This window comes from Trifolium pratense, linkage group LG7 (assembly GCF_020283565.1).
Source record: "Trifolium pratense cultivar HEN17-A07 linkage group LG7, ARS_RC_1.1, whole genome shotgun sequence".
Lineage (NCBI taxonomy): Eukaryota > Viridiplantae > Streptophyta > Magnoliopsida > Fabales > Fabaceae > Trifolium > Trifolium pratense.
The window spans coordinates 44,030,428-44,050,424 of NC_060065.1; the positions used below are offsets into that span (position 1 = coordinate 44,030,428).

The 19,997-nt window shown below is 32.4% G+C and overlaps 2 protein-coding genes and 1 long non-coding RNA gene across 3 annotated transcripts; 2 read left to right on the forward strand and 1 right to left on the reverse strand.

Annotated features, from left to right (window-relative positions):
• Nucleotides 1-180: 180 nt before the first annotated feature.
• On the reverse strand, nt 181-3,787 carry LOC123895183. Its single transcript, XR_006804112.1, has 3 exons — nt 3,121-3,787; nt 418-468; nt 181-311 (listed from the first exon to the last, which is right to left on the reverse strand). It is a non-coding gene; the product is annotated as an uncharacterized LOC123895183 (long non-coding RNA).
• Nucleotides 3,788-5,460: 1,673 nt separating this feature from the next.
• On the forward strand, nt 5,461-8,190 carry LOC123896473. Its single transcript, XM_045946854.1, has one exon. It carries the CDS (start codon nt 5,461-5,463, stop codon nt 8,188-8,190), a length of 2,730 nt encoding a protein of 909 aa, XP_045802810.1.
• Nucleotides 8,191-12,203: 4,013 nt separating this feature from the next.
• Nucleotides 12,204-19,555, forward strand: LOC123895173 (terminal nucleotidyltransferase 4B). Its single transcript, XM_045945404.1, has 13 exons — nt 12,204-12,807; nt 12,916-13,028; nt 13,684-13,740; nt 13,857-13,952; nt 14,053-14,123; nt 14,947-14,989; nt 15,907-15,987; nt 16,074-16,133; nt 16,355-16,405; nt 16,648-16,745; nt 16,831-16,879; nt 18,400-18,444; nt 18,734-19,555. Exons 1-13 carry the CDS (start codon nt 12,456-12,458, stop codon nt 19,184-19,186), a joined length of 1,569 nt encoding a protein of 522 aa, XP_045801360.1. The 5' UTR covers nt 12,204-12,455; the 3' UTR covers nt 19,187-19,555.
• The last annotated feature ends 442 nt before the right edge of the window (nt 19,556-19,997 follow it).

Genomic DNA, 19,997 nt, shown 5'->3' on the forward strand with positions numbered 1-19,997 from the left:
TGCAATATATATGGCCTTAACAAAATAAATATAGGGTCTATTTGAATTGGCTTATTTGAATTTACTTACTTACCAACCCCAAGTGGGTTTACAAATATGTGATTTAGTACAAAGTGTGGTCAAACTGCGGTGCCCTGTAATGCTGTAGCGAAGCGGAATTTGAGCAAACCCGCTATTTTCCACAATCCACAAATGACAACACTGGTCATGATACCTTGCTGAAATATAGCATCATAATTATCTGTCTAATCCTATATATAGCTTCAAAAGAAACACACATCTAAACAAATGGATGGATTTCGTCACTGCATCTAAAAATAACTTCCAACAGATTCAGATGAGAGAATCTAGCACTTAGCCAAAAATTCCAATTCATCAAATTGTAAAAGACAGGGAATTTTAAAGTTGGTTACTTACCAGCTTAAATCTGTCATCAATGATCAATACTGGGTTTAAAGTATCAAGGCCCTATATTTAACAATAATGTAAAATAAGCATACTTTACTATGTAGAATATAATAAATAATAAATCAATATGAAAATAAATTATAAAATATGAGTAAATAATATTCAAATTGGTCATTGAAATTGTAGGACAGTATGAATCGAGTTCCTCACATACATTATTGATATTCACAAACAATCTCTAAAACTGCATAATTTTAATCAAATCCATCTCTCCGTTGGTATTTGCAGAACTACAATGACATTAAATAGGTAATCTCATCGATGAATTTGAAACTAAGTGGATAATGTCAGGATACATACATTTGATAACAAATTCAACCATAGGAACAAAGTTGATTATCATTTTGCAATTCTATGACTATTTTGGATTATTGATAATGTGGGGACTACGTTAACACAACCTACAATTTCCAGGACGTATTTATTATAATTTATGTGAGACTTTTGTATTTATAATTTATATTGGCATATATTTTTTCACATGTATTATTTTAGGGTTATACTTACGTGGCGGTCGAACTCTGGATTATCAGAGAATTCTTCGTATCAAAAAAATATATTACTATAAGGACTATATTTGTATTCATATATTAACACAAAGACAATTTTATTTTTAATTTATACTATGTTCTATATTTATTTTATTTGGAGGATATTGATGTGAAAATTAACTAATATAAGATATATTCAGATAACCTTTTTAGTGTATTTTTGTTTCATATTTATTTTACTATGAATATTATGACATTAATTTAACTTTTTTTGTTTGTTTGGCGGGAGAATTTTTTTTTTTTACACAAGTCTATATTTTTTTTGTCTTAGATGAAGTGATAATCCACTGAAATTAAACTCTCATATGTGAGATCTCGGATTCGAACCCGGTCACGACGTCCGGTGTAACAATTTCGGCATTTTGTCAGTTGAGCTAGCTAGGACTTATGGGACCACAAGTCTATATTTTTACGTATAAGAGAAATGATTTTTTTTTTTATAATTTATACGGGGCCTACTTTTTTTTTGTGATTTACACAGGAACTGTATTTATATATTAATACTGGATCATATTTTATTTAACTTTTGACAAATACGGGATCCTCCTTTTTTTTTATGTTATAGCTTTTCATTTTTCATTCTTTTTATTTGAGAATTATGAAAATTTTAATATTAAAATGTTAAATTTTTGTCTCATTTTACCCGTGCTTTGTTCGAATTAAAAGTATGAATAAAATAAAATCGTCTAAAAATAATTTTGTATTAATCTTTGGCATAAAATAAAAAACTAATTAAAAGAGATTTTTTTATATTTTAAGGAAAAGGATTTTCATTTTTTTTATTGTAAATAAAAGCTTTTTAATAATTTTATTTTTTAAAAACTATAGGTACATTAAAACGAAATAAATTTTTTTAAAATGAAATATTTTTTATAAATAATTATAGCTACACTAATTTCTTTTTATGAATACATTAAAAAAAATTGACCGTAGTTTATATATTTATTGACTGTAGTATATTTAAAATTGTTGGAAAATATATGGTAATGCAATATATTTTTGGAAATGTCAAATATTGGATGAACCCCATAAATTAAGGCAATTTCAAAAATTAAGGGATTAGTAAAAGCTTGTGGTGGTAAACAATTTCTCTATCATAAATTCATATTACTTTTTTTCATCAATGGTTGAGATGTAGAAAACCCTACATTTATACTCTTTTCTTTGCTCGGTGGCTTTATTTTAACACGTTTATACAAGATTTTATACTTTTACTCATATATTGACCTATTTTTTTGTATTTTTTATGAGGCCTGTGTTTATTTTATTTTTTTGTTATTTATATATGACTTTTTTTTTGTTGTTGATTTATACAAAGACTATATATTTATATTCATATATTAAGACGAGAATCTATTTTTATTCTATAATTTATGTGAGACTTTTGTATTTATATGGGCATATATTTTTGCACATGTATTATTTTGGGGCTATACTTACGTGGCGGTCGAACTTTGGATTATCAGAGAATTCTTCCATGTGTTGAAGTACAAAAGTAAGTATGTTTTTATCGTCTCCACAGGGACTGGTGCGATATCGATGCCGTTCAACAATTAATATAATTTCAAGTAAATAGTTTTGAAGATGATTGTTTGTGAAAGTTCGAGAAAATATGAAAGTAGTAAAGATGATTAATTTGACAGAGAGATTAAATTGCTGGGATTAGATTTCAATCACTCATTTATACATATTCCCCTAATCAGTTACACATGTTCTAGTCATCTATCAATATTATCACGTATCACTCGTCGAACGTTTTCGTGTCCAGATAACGCCGAGATATCTATTGCATCTATTAACCTCCGATGTCTCGGATCGTCAATCAATACAATAGCATTAAGATTCGATACTCTGAGTGAATATTAAACCTAAATCTATGTCTAGAATTTAGAGTTCAATAGATATTATCCTAGTTCTTAGATTCAAAAGGTATATGTCTATAACAATTCAAATCAAAGATTAAAACAACGAAAACAAAGATAACATCAATATTGAGAAACAACTAAAACCATATATAAAACCATGATCAATAGAAACACATACTAATAGAGTAATTTACACCTAATCCCAACAAAAGAGAGAATTAGTTATACATAATAACCTTACAATACATAGAAGAGATGGAAAGATGATAAAGATGATTCCTCTGCTCTTCTTGGTAGCTCTCAATCTCCTCTGCCTTCACCCTCTCTCGTGAAGTTTTGTGTGTTGTTGTAAGAGTGAAATTAATATGGAATGGTCTTGCATGCCTTATATAGGGGCTTTTGGAAGAAAACTTCAGCGCAAGGTTTTTTTCACTTCACCACCGCCTCCCCTTTTTGTTTCTTTTTGATCCAATCAATTCTAAAAAGCTCTGCTTTGGTATTGAAGCATGTGTGCCACTTGACTATACAACCAGCCTTTTCTACTTAAACTGAGCACCGCCTGTTTCTTTTTGTTTTGGTCCAATAGAAAATCATCTTGTGCCTTTAAACAAGAGGACAAATTGTCCTCTTAAGTTTTGGATCCAATCATAAGCTTTCTTAGTCTCCAAGTACTTGCTTCCATTTTCTCAATAAATTCATAGAACCTACAAAAGTGAGGAAAAATAGGTGAAAATAGCTAAGATACTAATTTGTTAGTGAAGACTAATATTTACAAATAGTTGGGATTTTTACTTCAAATAACTTATAAAACAAGTCAATAAGTGCTTAAAAATAATATGTGTAAATTTACTACTTTTTAGCACTTATCACCATGAGAACAAGAGGGTTAATATCAAAAAAACATATTACCGTAAGGACTATATTTGTATTCATTTTTTTTTTTTTTTTTTTTGAAAACTTGGTATTCGGCCTTAGGACCGACTAATCCAAGGGGACCAATCCCACCGCCCACTTGCGGGGGTCCCATTTAAAGCCAGAGTTATTTTTGCTCTGTATGGACTTAGCCCACCGAAATTGGCACCAGTGGGAATCGAACCTGAAACCTTGAGAGGAGCATACTCCAAGGGCCCAAGCCAACACCACTCGACCAATCCCAAGTGGGTTCTATATTTGTATTCATATATTAACACAAAGACAATTGTATTTTATTTTTAATTTATACTATGCTCTATATTTATTTAATTTGGAGGATATTGATGTGAAAATTAACTAATATAAGATATATTCAGATAACCTTTTTAGGGTATTTTTGTTTCATATTTATTTTACTATGGATATTATGACATTAATTTAACTTTTTTTGTTTGTTTGGCGGGCGATTTTTTTTTTTTTTAAAGTTTACACACAAGTCTATATTTTTTTTGTCTTAGATGAAGTAATAATCCAATGAAATTAAACTCTCATATAATTGTGAGATCCCGGATTCGAACCCGGGTCACGATGTCCGGCGTAATAATTTCGGCATTTTGTCAGTTGAGCTAGCTAGGACTTATGGGACCACAAGTCTATATTTTTACGTATAAGGGAAATGATTTATTTTTCTGTAATTTATACGTGGCCTACTTTTTTTTTTTGTGATTTACACAGGAACTATATTTATATATTAATACATGATCATATTTTATTTAACTTTTGACAAATACAAGATCCTACTTTCTTTTTCTTTTTTTTATGTAATAGCTTTTCATTTTTCATTCTTTAAATTTGAGAATTATGAAAATTTTAATATTAAAATGTTAAATTTTTGTTTCATTTTATCCGTGTTTGCCACGGTTCCGGATATACTTATCTATATGTCTAGCCAAAGATTCCCCTCGACCATATAGTTCATCCATAGGTCACCGGTCATAATTTTTTATCATTTATATTTTTAGTCGTTAGAGATCACTGAAAATGATTTCTGAAAGGAATATTTTTTCGCTAGAATTTACTTTCCAAAGACTCTTTTCTCTAATAACCTTAGTATTCAACAAAAAAAAAAAAAGAATACGTTCGGTTAAAAAAAATGCAATTCACTTTTTTGCAAAGGTTGTTTCGGCTTAGAAACAAAACCAAAGAACATAACCCTTGTACCCCAGTTCAACTTGGTTTTACCAAACTATTATAATAGTTTCATTTGTTTGATTTTTTATGTTAAATTACATTTTTGACGCTTAACTTTTACAAACTTGTCATTTTAGCCGCTAACTTTAGTTCATTTTGCAAAATAATGACACACCGATTTTGATCAAGTCAACGTACATGTAACAATTGACTCATATGTCACATCAACATGTTTTGCCACATTGACAATGACTCACATTTACGTCAACATGAGTTGCCACATTTGTTGACGTGACGATGTGAGTCATTGTCCATCTGTTAAAGGGTCAAAATCACAAGTTTATGAAAGTTAAGGGCCAAAATTGCAATTTGGCCTTTTTTTCAAACAGTGAAGTAAACTCTTTTCATCTTCCTTAAATCCTCTACCTTTATTTTTCTGATTACAGAACCATAAACTATAGTTGATGATAATCATGAATTCTCATCTCTCCATGTTCATCTTTCTTATCACTCTCTTAACAATCTCTTCTTTTTCCTCATCACAACCTTCTTACAAAGATCACTGTTCTTCCATAATCACAGAATCAACTCCCAAAAACCTCATCATCCATAACTCTTTCCCTCTTGGAGGTTACTTCACAGGAGGTTCAGGAATCATCCATGATGAAACTTCCTTCATCGAATACTCTTCCTTTTACCTTTCAAACATACAAATCCATGAAACTATAAACACTGACTTGTTCAAAGTTGAATCCACTGTTTCATTCAGAACCAAACCAAACACAGTTTACTATAATGTATCAAGCTTTAGCTATGGTGACAAACCAAGTTATAGAAGTCAACGCCACTTCCGATCAAATTATGTAACTTTCAAGCTTGAAGGGTTTTGGTCAAAATCTTCAGGTAAAGTTTGCATGGTTGGAACAGGAATTAGTTATTCTGAAACAGGTGATTCTCTTGATCATGATGCTGTTTTAAAGCTTAACAATGTTTTCGATTCAAGTAACATCACTAGTTTCATTAGTGGAAGCTTAGAGAGTTTGAATTCTGAAAAGGGTGATGAGAAAAATCATTACTTTGAAACCATTTCTTTAATGATGTTTTCAAAAGCAAATTATAGTTATAGTTTGGATTCTAAAGAAGTTGAAAATGAATTCTCTTTTGAAAGTGAAGTTTCTGAGAAAAAGGGTTTGTCACTAAATCCATATTCATCAAGTTTTTGTTCATTACCACTCTCAAGAGCTCTTAAAAGACTTCAACTAGAGTACACTCATGAATGCAATTCTCCAAAGAATTGCAGTCCTGTAGTTAGTGATCAATTGCCATATATGATGTCTTTGAAAGGTGCTGAATGTTCTCATACAGATAAACATAGGTTGAAGGTTTTGATGGTTTTTTCAAATAAAAGTGATTATTGGATTGAAAAAGGTTTCAATCCGAAAACTATGTTGATAGGGGAAGGATGGTGGGATGAGAAGAAAAATGCTTTACATGTAGTTGCTTGTCATTTCATTGGCATCATGAAATCATCTTGGGATGGAACTCGTATTGGCGATTGCTCGGTAAGATTAAGATTGAGTTTGCCTTCGGTTTGGTCAATCGAAAATACTAATAACATAGTTGGAAAAATTTGGAGTAACAAAACTGCTAATGATCCAAACTACTTCAAGATGATAACATTTAGAATTTTCGACGATGCTAGGGTTGGATATCGAGCGTCCAAGTACGAGTATAGCAAGCTTGAAAAAGTTAAGAAATCATGTCCAACACACAAGGTTGTAGAGAACAAAGGGAGAACAATATTTCCAAATGTTTATTCTTATGATATGAGATTTGGTATGTCAGTTAGAGATATAGAGTCCAATATAGAAGTAGCATTTGGTTCTTTGGCTCCTTTATCTGTTGGTGAGCAAATTTATGATGATCCTGCTTATACTTCAAACTCAAACTTCACAGCAGAATCTCCTATGGTGATGTTCAACAATGCTAGCTTGTTTAACATTAGCTACAAGATTACCATATTTTCCAATGCAACTTTATATAACAGGAATTCAATGTTTAATTTGTCTTCTTATAGAGTGACGATTTCTGCAGAAGGAATTTATGATGCTAGAACAGGAACTTTGTGTATGATTGGTTGCCGCAATCTCAACTCGAAAGCTGGAACACCATTAGCTGGATCTGTTGACTGTGAGATTCTATTGAAGTTTCAGTTTCCATCATTGGATACAACAAATGGAAGCCACATTAAAGGAAGTATCGAAAGCATGCGCGAAAAATCAGATCATCTTTACTTCAAAAGTTTAGAGGTATCTTCATATGGAATTTACTCTGAAACGGCAATAAAAGCTGTTTGGAGAATGGATATGGAGATTATCATGGTTCTGATATCTACCTCTTTATCATGTGTTTTCATCGCATTGCAACTATACCATGTGAAGAGAAATCCTAATGCGCTTCCCTTAATCTCAATTTCCATGATGTCAATTCTCACATTAGGTCACATGATACCACTTGTTCTCAATTTTGAAGCAACTCTTGCTCAAGATCTTTACAACAAAAACTTTGTGGTTGGATATGTTGGATGGCTTGAAGTTAATGAAATATCTGTAAGGATAATCACCATGGTAGCTTTCTTGTTGCAATTCCTCCTCCTTCAAGTAACTTGGTCATCAAGAAAGATTAACGAAAGCGAGAATAGACTCTGGATTGCTGAGAGAAAGGCTACCTATGTGACTTTCCCCTTGTATGCAGCTGGATTATTGATTTCATTGCTTTTGAAGTTGAAAAGAGATGATTTTCATTATGATACATCTTGGGAGAAAATGAAATCGTACGGTGGTTTGGTATTGGATGGATTTCTTCTGCCGCAAGTCATTCTAAACCTGTTTTCAAATATGAATGAGAATGTTCTTTCATGTTCATTTTACTTTGGAACTACTTTTGTTAGACTTTTGCCACATGCATATGATCTTTACAGGGCTCATAATTATGCTCGACTCAGCGATGGATCGTACTTCTATGCAAATCCAAATGCAGATTTTTACTCCACTACTTGGGATATTGTCATTCCTTTGGGAGGTATCCTATTTGCTGTCATTATCTACTTGCAGCAACGTTTTGGTGCTCAATGTGTTATACCTCAAAGATTCAAAGGGTCAGAATATGAAAAGGTGTCTGTAGTGGCTGAATCAGAAGCTTAAATATAGACAAACTCACAAATTGCACTTTTTGAAGCACAAAGTGCAAATGATCTGATGAATGGTGTATCAATATTTAGTTATACATTATAGTTTAACTTTGAGTTTGTGTTGTTGCAATATATATGGCCTTAACAAAATAAATATAGGGTCTATTTGAATTGGCTTATTTGAATTTACTTACTAGCTAGTATTAGTATTTGTTCAAACTTATAGGTATATATATTCCATTAAAAAAATATAGATATATATACACAAATAATTCCAAAAAATAATTTATCTATTTATTTATCTATATACATCGACGACATATCGGACAAGTCGATTTCTTCTGCAACCAATGATCAATACAATCAGAATGAAAAATGTGTTTGCAAACAGGAAAAACTTGACAAAATTGACCCTTTTGAAAATCTTCCAAACAAATAGCACATTCATTGCAACTTGTTCTTAACTCATCATCCTGCATTCCAATTCCATCATCATATTTCATCAATGGTGGCAATTTCTTACAAGCTCTAAGTTTTTGTCCTCTTTTCTCATCATAATTATCTTCTTCAATTGTAGCCACCATTGTCCAAGCTTGTAAATTGGTAAACAAAAGAGTATGAAAGATTGTAACTCTTTCAAGATGACGATGATCATCATCACCGTCATCATAAGCTAGATGAGTAATACCTTGTTCAATGTCATTTTCATTCATCATAGGTCTCATTTCCATTAACCAATAGAATAAACCATAGAAAATTTGATGGAATATGAAGAAAAACAATGAGATTATCATACATATCATTACAAATGTTGGAAGATCAAATGTTATGACATATACATACATGTGCATTAAACCATCAAATTGTTTGCCTGTAGGAAAAACTTCTGTTAACTCTGCCATATTGGTTTTATGTGTTTAATTGATATGAATCAATGAAACTTTAGTGTGTGACAATTATGTTTTTATGATGCTTTGGAATTTTATGTTATGTGTTTTAAATTGGTGACATTGAATTTATGTGTTTAGAATATATAATGTATATAGGTTGTGTATCATTCTAATTAAAGAATGTATAGATAGTTTTTGAAATGTATCATGATTCATGAACTGTTGTTTTGGATAGCAAATAATGCATGTATATCCTATGTGTAACCGTTTTCTATGAGGGGATGAGTTGGCACTTGTGTATTTCTAACAGAAACTTTATCTTAGGTTGCAAACCGAATAAATCATTAATTTGGTTGTCGGATTTTTTTTTGTTTTTTTTTTTTTTTTTGTAGTTGTCGAATTTGTTTTATTGTGTAATTTAGCTAGCTTCTCAAATGCAGTTTTGGCCCCCCAAGTTTCACAATTGCTTGATTTTGGCCCCCCACGTTTCAATTGCTTGATTTTAACCCCCTAAGTTTCACAATTGCTTGATTTTAGCCCTCCAAGTTTAAATTGCTCGATTTTGGCCCCCCAAGTTTACCCCCTTTTGCATTTGCTAGCCTCCCGTTGAATATTTTGATTAAAAATTGGTTATGTAGCATTTTAAAATTAAATAAGTATTTTAAAATAAATAAATAAATTACAAATTGTTTTTTAAAAATAAATTATAAAATATTTTTCTTATTATATGTAGTTTGTAAAATAATTTTGTTATATAAAAAAGTAAAAAAAACATTTTATGAACTATTTTTTAAAAACTTTGTAAAGTTTTTTTTTAAATAAAAAATAATTATTAAACCTTTTATTAAAAAAACAATTTTTAATACATTTTTATAAAAGCAAATATTATTATTTTTTAATTTTTTTAATTAAAACATATTTTTAATTTTTTTTAAAATGTTACATAAGCAATTTTTAGTCAAAAAAGTCAATAGGGGCCAGCAAATGCAAAATGGGGTAAACTTGGGGGGCCAAAATCGAGCAATTAAAACTTGGAGGGCTAAAATCAAGCAATTGTGAAACTTAGAGAGTTAAAATCAAGCAATTGAAATGTAGGGGGCTAAAATCAAGCAATTGTGAAACTTGAGGGGCCAAAACTGCATTTAAGTCAAAAAACTATAATAGATTGATTTATGTAGTAGAAGATTTGAACTGGTTAGAAGTTTGACTTTTGATGTCAATGAGATGTAACTTTAGCGGAGGATACTTTTTCACTCATTTTTTTACCATTTAAACTATTCCACATTTCTTGTTTTGGAAAGTATTATTTTCTTATCCACATTTTCACAATTTCCACGAAGATTCATCAACATTAAAAAATAGGTTTAGTTGCATTTTTTATCCCCCTATTTTTATCGTTTTTCATATTTGGCCCTCCTATTTTAAATTATGATAGTTTTTGTCGCCCTATTATAATTTTTAACTATAAATTGATTATGTGATATATTTTAAACGACGTGATATATTATCTGGAGGTGAGAAAATACCAACATCAACGAAATTGTAATAATTTTTTCATAAAGTTAATTGAAAACATGTTGTATCATCATATTTTAGACAAAATATGTGTTGTGAGCCTAAAACTATCAAATTTTAAAATAGGGTGACAACAGGGGGACCAAAACTGCAATTAAACCTAAAAAATATTAAATTTTTATTATTTTCAATCAAACTCACTGTAAAAAAAATATTAAAGTTTAATCATAAAACAAATAAAAATTAATCAGACATTATTGTGAGCCTTGTGACAACGACAAACATCACATTCAAAAATTTTACACATATTAAGCCACTAGGTTTGGTCTAGTAGTTAGGGGTTTGGGTAGTACGTTATAGGTCATGAGTTTGATCCCCAACTCATTGTAAACTAAAAAAAAATGTTTACACATATTGCGTGAAAATATAAATAAATATAATATATATAAAGTAGCCTAATATTAAATATATAAAAGAGGTGACTCGCCAATCGTTAGTTGGTCCAATGTTGATTGATGCTGGACTTGGCAGGAAGAATCACAGTTCGATCCCCCACAACTGTGATCGATAGGGGGCTGAAATCACTTGATGTTAGAACTAGAGCTGTTAAATGGGCTAGCAGGTCCGGCCCGATGGGCAAGTCAAAATAGATGGGCTAGACTGGCCCGGACCTATTATTATTGGGCCAGCAATTATCAATCCCGACCCTTGTGGGCCAACTGGGCAAATAGGTCAGCCTGGCCCATTTCATTTTACTTTTTTTTTCTTTTTATTCAATATTTTTTTATAATATTTTGATGTATTAGTTCTTCATAATTATCAATTTTATTGAGATGTTATTTGATGCAAGTGTAAATAATTTTTGCATCATCACTAAATATCAACTAAACTCTAATTTTAGGTAAATATACCCCATTTTATTAAGCTTACACATTTAAATATATTTTTTATAATAATTTATCAATTAAATGATAATTTTTCATTGATATTAGTTTTATAAAAATCACAAAAATGTGTTTTTATCAATTAAATGATGGGCTAATGGGTCAGCCCAAAGCGGGGTGGGCTAGCCCAGCCCATCCCGATGTCCATATGGGCTAAATGAGTTTGGCCCAAAAAAAGTCTGATTGCATTTTGGGCTATGTTTTTTAGGCCAAGCCAGCCTAAGACCGTGGGCTAATGGGCCGGTCCATCAGCCCGACTCATTTTTGACAGCTCTAGTTAGAACTGACCCGAACCAGATTATGTGGTCTAGTGGACTGGATACTTATGGTGGAAAAAACAAAGTGACTCATATACCTAACACCCTTAAGATTTTGGGTTGAGATGTGACATCTCTTTGGGGAACGAGAGTATATCAAAGTTTTGGATCAACGATAAGACGATTGCAAGTGGTTAACTTTCATATCCATTTTGAAATAGAATTTTTTTTTGTAGATAGACGAAATTACAAGTTATTGAAAACTTTCACACATAAAGTAGATGACCGATCCAAGATGTTTATTTTGGCATTACGTGAGACTTATCTCATAACTCCAAGTTTTTTTGGGGTAAGGATTCACTTCAAGTATAAAAATAAAAAATATAACTAATTAGAATATTTTTGATCAAAAAACTATTGAATATAAGATATTTTTTTAGAAGAATAACGAGTGCTTATGCTTATGCTTATGGGGTGAAAAATATTTAGATTAAAATTTTGGAGTTACTATGTTATTCGGAATCGGAACTAACTAGATAGTTAGTTAGTTACCATCTGTAACCGATTCGGCCACCGCGTCATAACATAAACCCTAATCAAACAAAAACCCTAATTCAATCCCCAATTTCACAACCGTCTTCAATTTTCACACTTCTATCTCCTTCAACTTCAATGGAGGTTGACCAGGAGAATCTTCAGATTCCCGAAACCATTCTCTACACCACCCTCAGTCCACTTCCTCTCACCGCCGATGATCCCCCAGATTCCAACAACCACGAACAATACTCCGTTTTCCGCAACGAAATTTCTCTCGATACTCCCCAAGTCGATTCGGTTTATTCAACTGCCCCTGATTTCTTCTCCCTCGATGTCGCCGATGAAGCCGAAGCCGAAGACCCCCTCCCCGAGCCGAAAACGCCGGCTGAGCCAAAAACGCCGGCTATTGAACACGAGCCGACGCTAGAAGGTGGTTGGTTTCGTGGGAATGGCAAATTCAGAAGTCCCATGCTTCAGCTTCATAAAGGTATTGAATTGAAACACATTGTGTTTTGTTTTGGTGCATGCGTATTTAGCTGAGATTCCTTTTTTGTTTTTTGCTAAAAAAAATTGTACTTTGGTGGTTGGTGTGCAGAGATAGTGGATTTTTGTGAGTTTTTGTCACCTACTCCAGAAGAGAAAGCTAAACGTGATGCAGCAATAGAATCTGTTTTTGAAGTTATAAAACATATATGGCCTCATTGTCAGGTATGGTTATCAGTTAGCTATTGGCATTGCATCCTTTTTGGCATGTTTGGATTGGTTTATTTGAGCTTAACTACTATTGATATAAGCACTTGTGACATAAGTACTTGTGAGAGCTTATAGAAACAGGGTCTGTTTGAATTTGACTTTTTTGAGCTTATTTACCAACAAAAGTTTTGTGAGATTGTTTGGGATAACATTAAAACAGCTTATGACAATTTTCATAAGTTCTGTTCAACTTATTTTCATAGGTTCTCCAATATAGCTTATGAAAATAGCTCATAGCTTATATAAAAACAATTTATCTTTATTTTATCTTTTGTTATAAAAATGGCCTATGTAAGCTTATATGTAAGCGTTTCTCATGATAAGTGTGTGTACTATGAGTTGCAAATAAGCTGTTTATCCAAACAGGACCACAGTTTATGAGATGTTTATAAGGCGCTGTTTTCAGCTTATTTCTATCAAGGCATACAATCTTTATGATAGTTTATATGCAAACCGTTTGACTTTATTTTATCATTTGTTATAGAAATAGCTTATATATAAGCACTAGAATATATGATAAGCGCTTATTAATCTGTTTATCCAATTATCGTCGATAACTTCTTTTTTTTTTGTATGTGTCAATGAATGTGTGACTTTTTGTTCCTTTTAGGTTGAAATTTTTGGGTCTTTCAGGACAGGGCTGTACCTTCCAACTAGTGATATTGATGTAAGTCATCCTATTCATTTCTGATGCTTAACTGAACTGAACCTTTCATATGAACTACTAGTACATATGGCTGATCGGTTTATATATACACTGTTATCAAATCTTTTTGGCCACAGGTTGTGATTCTGAAATCAGGCTTACCGAATCCGCAGATTGGTTTGAATGCAATTTCTAGATCATTGTCACAGAGAAGTATGGCAAAAAAGATACAGGTCTAGTCTGGTTACTCAAATATCAGTATTTTTGTTGCCAATATAAAGTGTTTATTCGAAATTTTAAGTGTCCGGTGTTTTGGTTGTGAATGTTTCTCAGGTCATTGGAAAGGCTCGCGTGCCAATTATTAAATTCGTTGAAAAGAAGAGTGGTCTTTCCTTTGATATAAGGTTTGACAACATTCTCCTCTTTGATTTTTGATTGCTAGATTTTTGTTTCACACTTTTTCTTAATTGCTATATGCTTATTGCTTATGCCACTTAATGATGTTAATGTCATCATTAGGTTTTAGCTTACTGGTAATTTGTTTGTATAATTGTATATGATATTAGATGTTGGATGAAGTATTTAAATTGAACCTCTTTGCATATGTTGATTTTTTTATAATTTTCTGTATTTGCTTAAACTACTAATTGAAACTACTGAAAAATAAATGATGGCTTTTAGTTTATTGTCTGTGTATTGGGGAGTGGGGTTATTTTGCAATACCATATGCTATGTCTGTCATGGGAAAATTTCTTTGATATGATATATAATATGCACCATATGAAGTCGTTTTGTGCTTGTTCATTAATTTTTCTTTGGTGTACATACAAATTCTGCTTAACTCACTTTTTTTGTATTTCCATTGGGAGGCCATTTGTTGTTTTTCTTCCATCATGCATTTATTTTTCTTATCAAGGAGGTAAATAGTTATAGAACATAGACTATAATGCAATGTGACCATACTATTAATTTCATACCATTAAATTTTAACATTAGTTGTACTAGTCACCACTACATATTAAGGCAAGTTGCAATTACATTATTATTCTTATACTATCACTAGATGTATGGTCGTCACATGTCTCAATGTTAGATTGTCGTGTTCTTGCTCAAATATGTGTGCATAAAAACCAGTTTAACCAATTTCAGTGTTATGTTTTCGTTTCGTTTTTCCAAAACTCAATATCACTTATCCATTGTGGAATTAATGTTTTTTTTCTTCTTCAGTTTTGACATAGACAATGGACCTAAAGCTGCCGAGTATATTCAGGTTTGCTTTTATTATTTCCACTACGTAGTTTCAAGATTCATTTTTCTATATTTTGATCAATTTACAAATTCTAATACATACAATTGATTTATATAAGTTTTGTTTAAATTCTCCTGTAAATAAATAATGGAAGAAAATGATTCTATGAAATTCTTACATATGTGGTTGGCGTTATATTGTGAACTGTGTTATATTGATCAAGGCGCTAAGAAGTTGACATTTATTTAATTTAAGGGAACCTATTAAGAAACCTAAAAGAGAGTTTTATGTTGAAAAAATAACTATTTAGACTTTTTAGAAGTTGACTACACTATTTCCAATGAAATACACTACTATATTAGGTTCCTTAACAAGTGCCCTTAGGGCACCGGTTAACATTTTCCTTAATTTAATTACATAAACAAATACAACAACTTGGAAGCATATAATAACACCACTTTTACATCATTATTGTTTCATGTAGGATTTTATTACTTCTTGCATGTGGTTCTTGAATTATTGCCCGAGGGTTCTTATTTGAATTACATATATATCAACTCAAGTTGTTTTACTTGATTAGAGTACTCTAACTTCGAACTTTTTTATTCAATATTCTATTATTTTTGTTTCAAATTCCAAGTCATGAATGTGAGGCCCCTAGTGTGGGCAATAGTGCAATACGTTGTTATTTCTGCATTGCACATTTTTCAAATTATTCTCAATACCCTTGAAGTTAAAATTCCAATAAGAAGATTTGAAAAGAGAAGCCCTCAAAATAAAAACATTTTTAAAACTCTATCTGCACTGAGAAATTTCTCTTTTTCCCATTTTTTTGAAGGAATAAAAATTAAAATGAACAAAATATATTCTCTTGGGGATTCAGTGTTGGACTAACATTATGTATGTTCTTCTTCTTGGTTGAACCAATGAATTTGCAGGAAGCAGTGGCTAAGTGGCCTCAACTACGGCCGCTGTGTTTGATTTTGAAAGTATTTTTACAACAAAGAGAACTTAACGAGGTATGAGTTTTTGTTAAAAATGTTGTATCTCTTGCACTTATCTGGGTTCTTGACTTCCTAATGGAAGATTCTTGTAAAGTATGCAGGTATATTCTGGTGGGATTGGTTCGTATGCCCTCCTTACCATGCTGATGGCGATGTTACGGGTGAGCAATTCTTAAACGTGCTTATGCAGTTCCTTTTTTTACTCTCCGGCCTTGGTCCACTTACATATGATCCACCTACATATCAACAAAAATGGATCTTAAAGTTCACTTTTTTTTCTTTTTCTTTTGCTATTATGCTGTAATCTTTGGCATTGTATTAAGTTCAAAACACTTATTTTGACCTATGTCATCTCTAAGTTTGTGACCATTATATTCTTCAGAATGTTCGTCAGAGCCAACCTACTGCAGAGCACAACTTAGGGGTCCTTTTGGTGCGTATCTTCTGAACTACAGTTTACATATTTGTTTTTCAAGTGCCATGCAATTGGGAGTCCATGATTAGCAATTTGGCATGTTATATTATTTTTAATAGTTCTGAGGTTTTAAAAAAGAAAAAATGTGAAATGATCCTGTGCATTCCTTTGTTTGGATGTCTCTTATTTGGGTTGTAAAGTAAGATATATAGCAACGTTTTCCTTCTGATAACATGTGCTTTTTTTCTTTGGGAAATTAGGTACATTTTTTTGATTTTTATGGACGTAAATTAAATACCTCAGATGTTGGTGTATCGTGTATTGGAGAAGGCACCTTTTTCCGAAAGAGTAGTAGAGGGTAAGGAATTGGATATATTTGCGATTTTTATTCGATTTTTTATTATTAAAAACCTTATTGACTTTTTCCCCTTTTCATCTCTCAGGTTTTACAATAAAACACGGCCATTTCTTCTCGGCATTCAGGATCCTCAGGTTCTCTTTGATGAACTGCCTTTTGTCTTTGTAAAGTAAATTTTTATTGGTGGGCGCAAGAAAGTTGACATGTTTTTAAATATGAACTTTCATGACATTCCTCCATCTTTTATTTGCATTTACCGTTTGCAAATTTATTAATGTGTGTTTTTTGGGTGGTTGTGTGGGTATAATGCGCTAACTTCTCTATGATGCCGGGTTTAGTTTGTTTTGATTGGAGTCTCAATTTCTGATGCGAATATTTGTTTTGTTGGAGTCTACAAATGTTGAGTCATAATTTCTCTAGCAGATGCAATTGGGACTATAGAGTAGGGATGGTCATGGTTTGGTTGATGGAGAAAACTGAACTGAACCAAACCAAACCAAACACAGTTGGCTTGAACTGAACCAAACTGCTTGTCTTTAATCTTGAACCGAACTGTTCTAAATTTGTGTGAAACTCAACATGAACCATGAAAAACTAAACAATCTCATCATCAATTTCATAAGGAGAAATGAATTTATCACACATTCTTCACAAAAATGTTTCAATCCTCACTGTAAAATCTCAAAATTGATGCTTCCATAGCTGGTAAAAGTTGCAATCTCAAAGAATACAAAGAAGAATTGATGCTTGTTTCAGAGATACACAGATTAACAATGGAATTTTGCTTGTTGGTGTAAGAGTTTTGCGTCATGACAAATTCTCACGCCATCGCCATAGTTTGCGCCGCCACCGCTGTAACTCGCGACTTTAACTCTTGCTGCTCGAGCTAGTTCTCTAGATCCAACGGAGTGACAAATGGTCACGCTATCACCATCATAGCGCACGACAGCGTCGACGGTGGTTGTCCTAATCTTGTCGTTGATGATGGAGGTGAATTTGGTGATTCTACATGGCGGTGGATCTGGTGAGTGGTGATGGCGGTGAAACCAATGGAACAGAACAATGATATTTTGACCATCCATCCTAGCGCACGACAGCGTCGACGGTGGTTGTCCTGATCTTGTCGTTGATGATGGAGGTGAATCTGGTGATTCTCCATGGCTGTGGATCTGGTGAGTGGTGATGGCGGTGAAACTAATGGAACAGAACAATGATATTTTGACCATGGATGGTTTAGTTCGGTGAACTGGTGAACTTAAACATATGGTTCAGTTAACAAACCGTTTCTAAAAGCAACAGTTCAGTTTGGATTTTTTATTTTATGGTTTGGTTAAAAATGGTTCTGTTCAATTCAGTTTTCCAGTTCTGTTTTGTTTTATGGTTTTTCTGCCCACCCCTGCTATAAAGGTTATTTGCCAAGTGCCTACGAAGAAGGCAAGAAACAGAATGAGTAGTAAACTGGGCATTATTAAGCAGCTGTGTACAAGTCTGTCTTCTCTATTTTCTGCAGTAAATGCCTTGCAATTTATTTTTATAGTATATATATATAATTCATATAACATGAAGTGGATTAACTTTTATTATGTTGTGCATCAAGATAAATTTATATCATAGCTATAGTTGATTGACTTGAATTTTTTTTTGTCTGAATCAGACTCCAGATAATGACATTGGCAAGAACTCCTTCAATTACTTCCAGGTTTGTTTTTATCCCCTAAGATAAATGATATTTATGATAATATTGTAGAAAATGTTCTCCTCAAGGCTTAGAGCGTGGAGATACCAATCCAATGGTGTTTTTCATTTAATTGTTGCATTGAGCTTCCTGTTCTTCTATCCATGACTTTCATTTTGTTTTCCAGATTTCATTAAGTCATGACATGTATGTCTGTTTCTCGAGTAAATGATATTATGATAATATTCTAGAAAATGTTATCCTTTGGTTTAAAGTGGGGGCTCAAATGCAATTCTATTTGTTATTCTTGCAGGTTAGGTCAGCATTTTTAATGGCTTTCACAACTTTGACAAATCCCAAGGTCATCCTGAGCTTAGGACCTAACAGGAGTATTCTTGGCACTATAATAAGACCAGACCCTGTCTTGATGGAGCGTAAAGGCGGGTCAAACGGAGAGATGACTTTTAATAGTTTGCTTCCTGGTGCTGGTGAGCCAATACAACAGCAGTACGGAGAGCACGATATGTTATGCAATTGGCAGTTAGATTTTGAAGAAGAACCGCTACCACGCGGAGATGGAGAAAACACCGGCGCAGAGCCCAGCAGGCGCTCTTCCAAGAAAAAGAGAAAATCTGCATCTAAGGAGAATAAGGAAAACAGGGACTCTCGCAAAAATAAGGAAAATAGTTCTATGACAGAAAACGGTGTACATAAGAAACATAAGAAAAAACGGGCTAAACATATTAGGTCGGAGGCTAGTTGCTAAGGTATTGTACTTTGATCTGTGGTTTTTTAGAAGTGCTGGAACAAGGCAACACAATCACAAAGGAAAATCCCGAGGCCAACATGACCCTATGTGAGGTTTATTTATGCCGCCTGTCCACAGTGGAATGCTTCACTCTGTAACATTGCAGAAACGGGATCATTTCCATGATTTATTAAAATTTCTGTATACAGAAACCAATTTTGCTAGTTTCGTATACCATCAGTTGTATCGGAATACGGCAAGATGTAAGAAGTCACAAGTTTTGAGTTATTTATTATTCATTTGCTGCTGAACAATACTGACGTTGTTAACCTCTAAACATTTTTATTCTTGCTAGGTAATAATTATTTTTGTATTTTATTTTACGAACCATGCTTATTATATTTAAAGATCCTTTTAATGTGCACAAGTAAGGTGGGTGTGAACTACTAGAATAGAAATATTCACAAATTCTAGTTCAACTGCCAAAAAATATTGAAATTATTAGGTCGGATATCGGGACTAGATTCAAAATCGACTCTCTGATTCTTCTTCCACTTCTGTGAGTTTACAATAGTTCAAAAACAAATAATAAAAATCACTCGCATGGAAAAGATGCAGATTTATAAAATCCAGTCGATGAAAACCTGCTACCACATACAATAATTTATACCACATACAACTGCTACCACATGTATCATGTTATTTATTTTTAAATGATGTCTTACCAGTTAACACTTTTGGGACTTTAAAACAACAATGTTGAGTTTACAATAGTTCAAAAACAAATAATAAAAATCACTCGCATGGAAAAGATGCAGATTTATAAAAT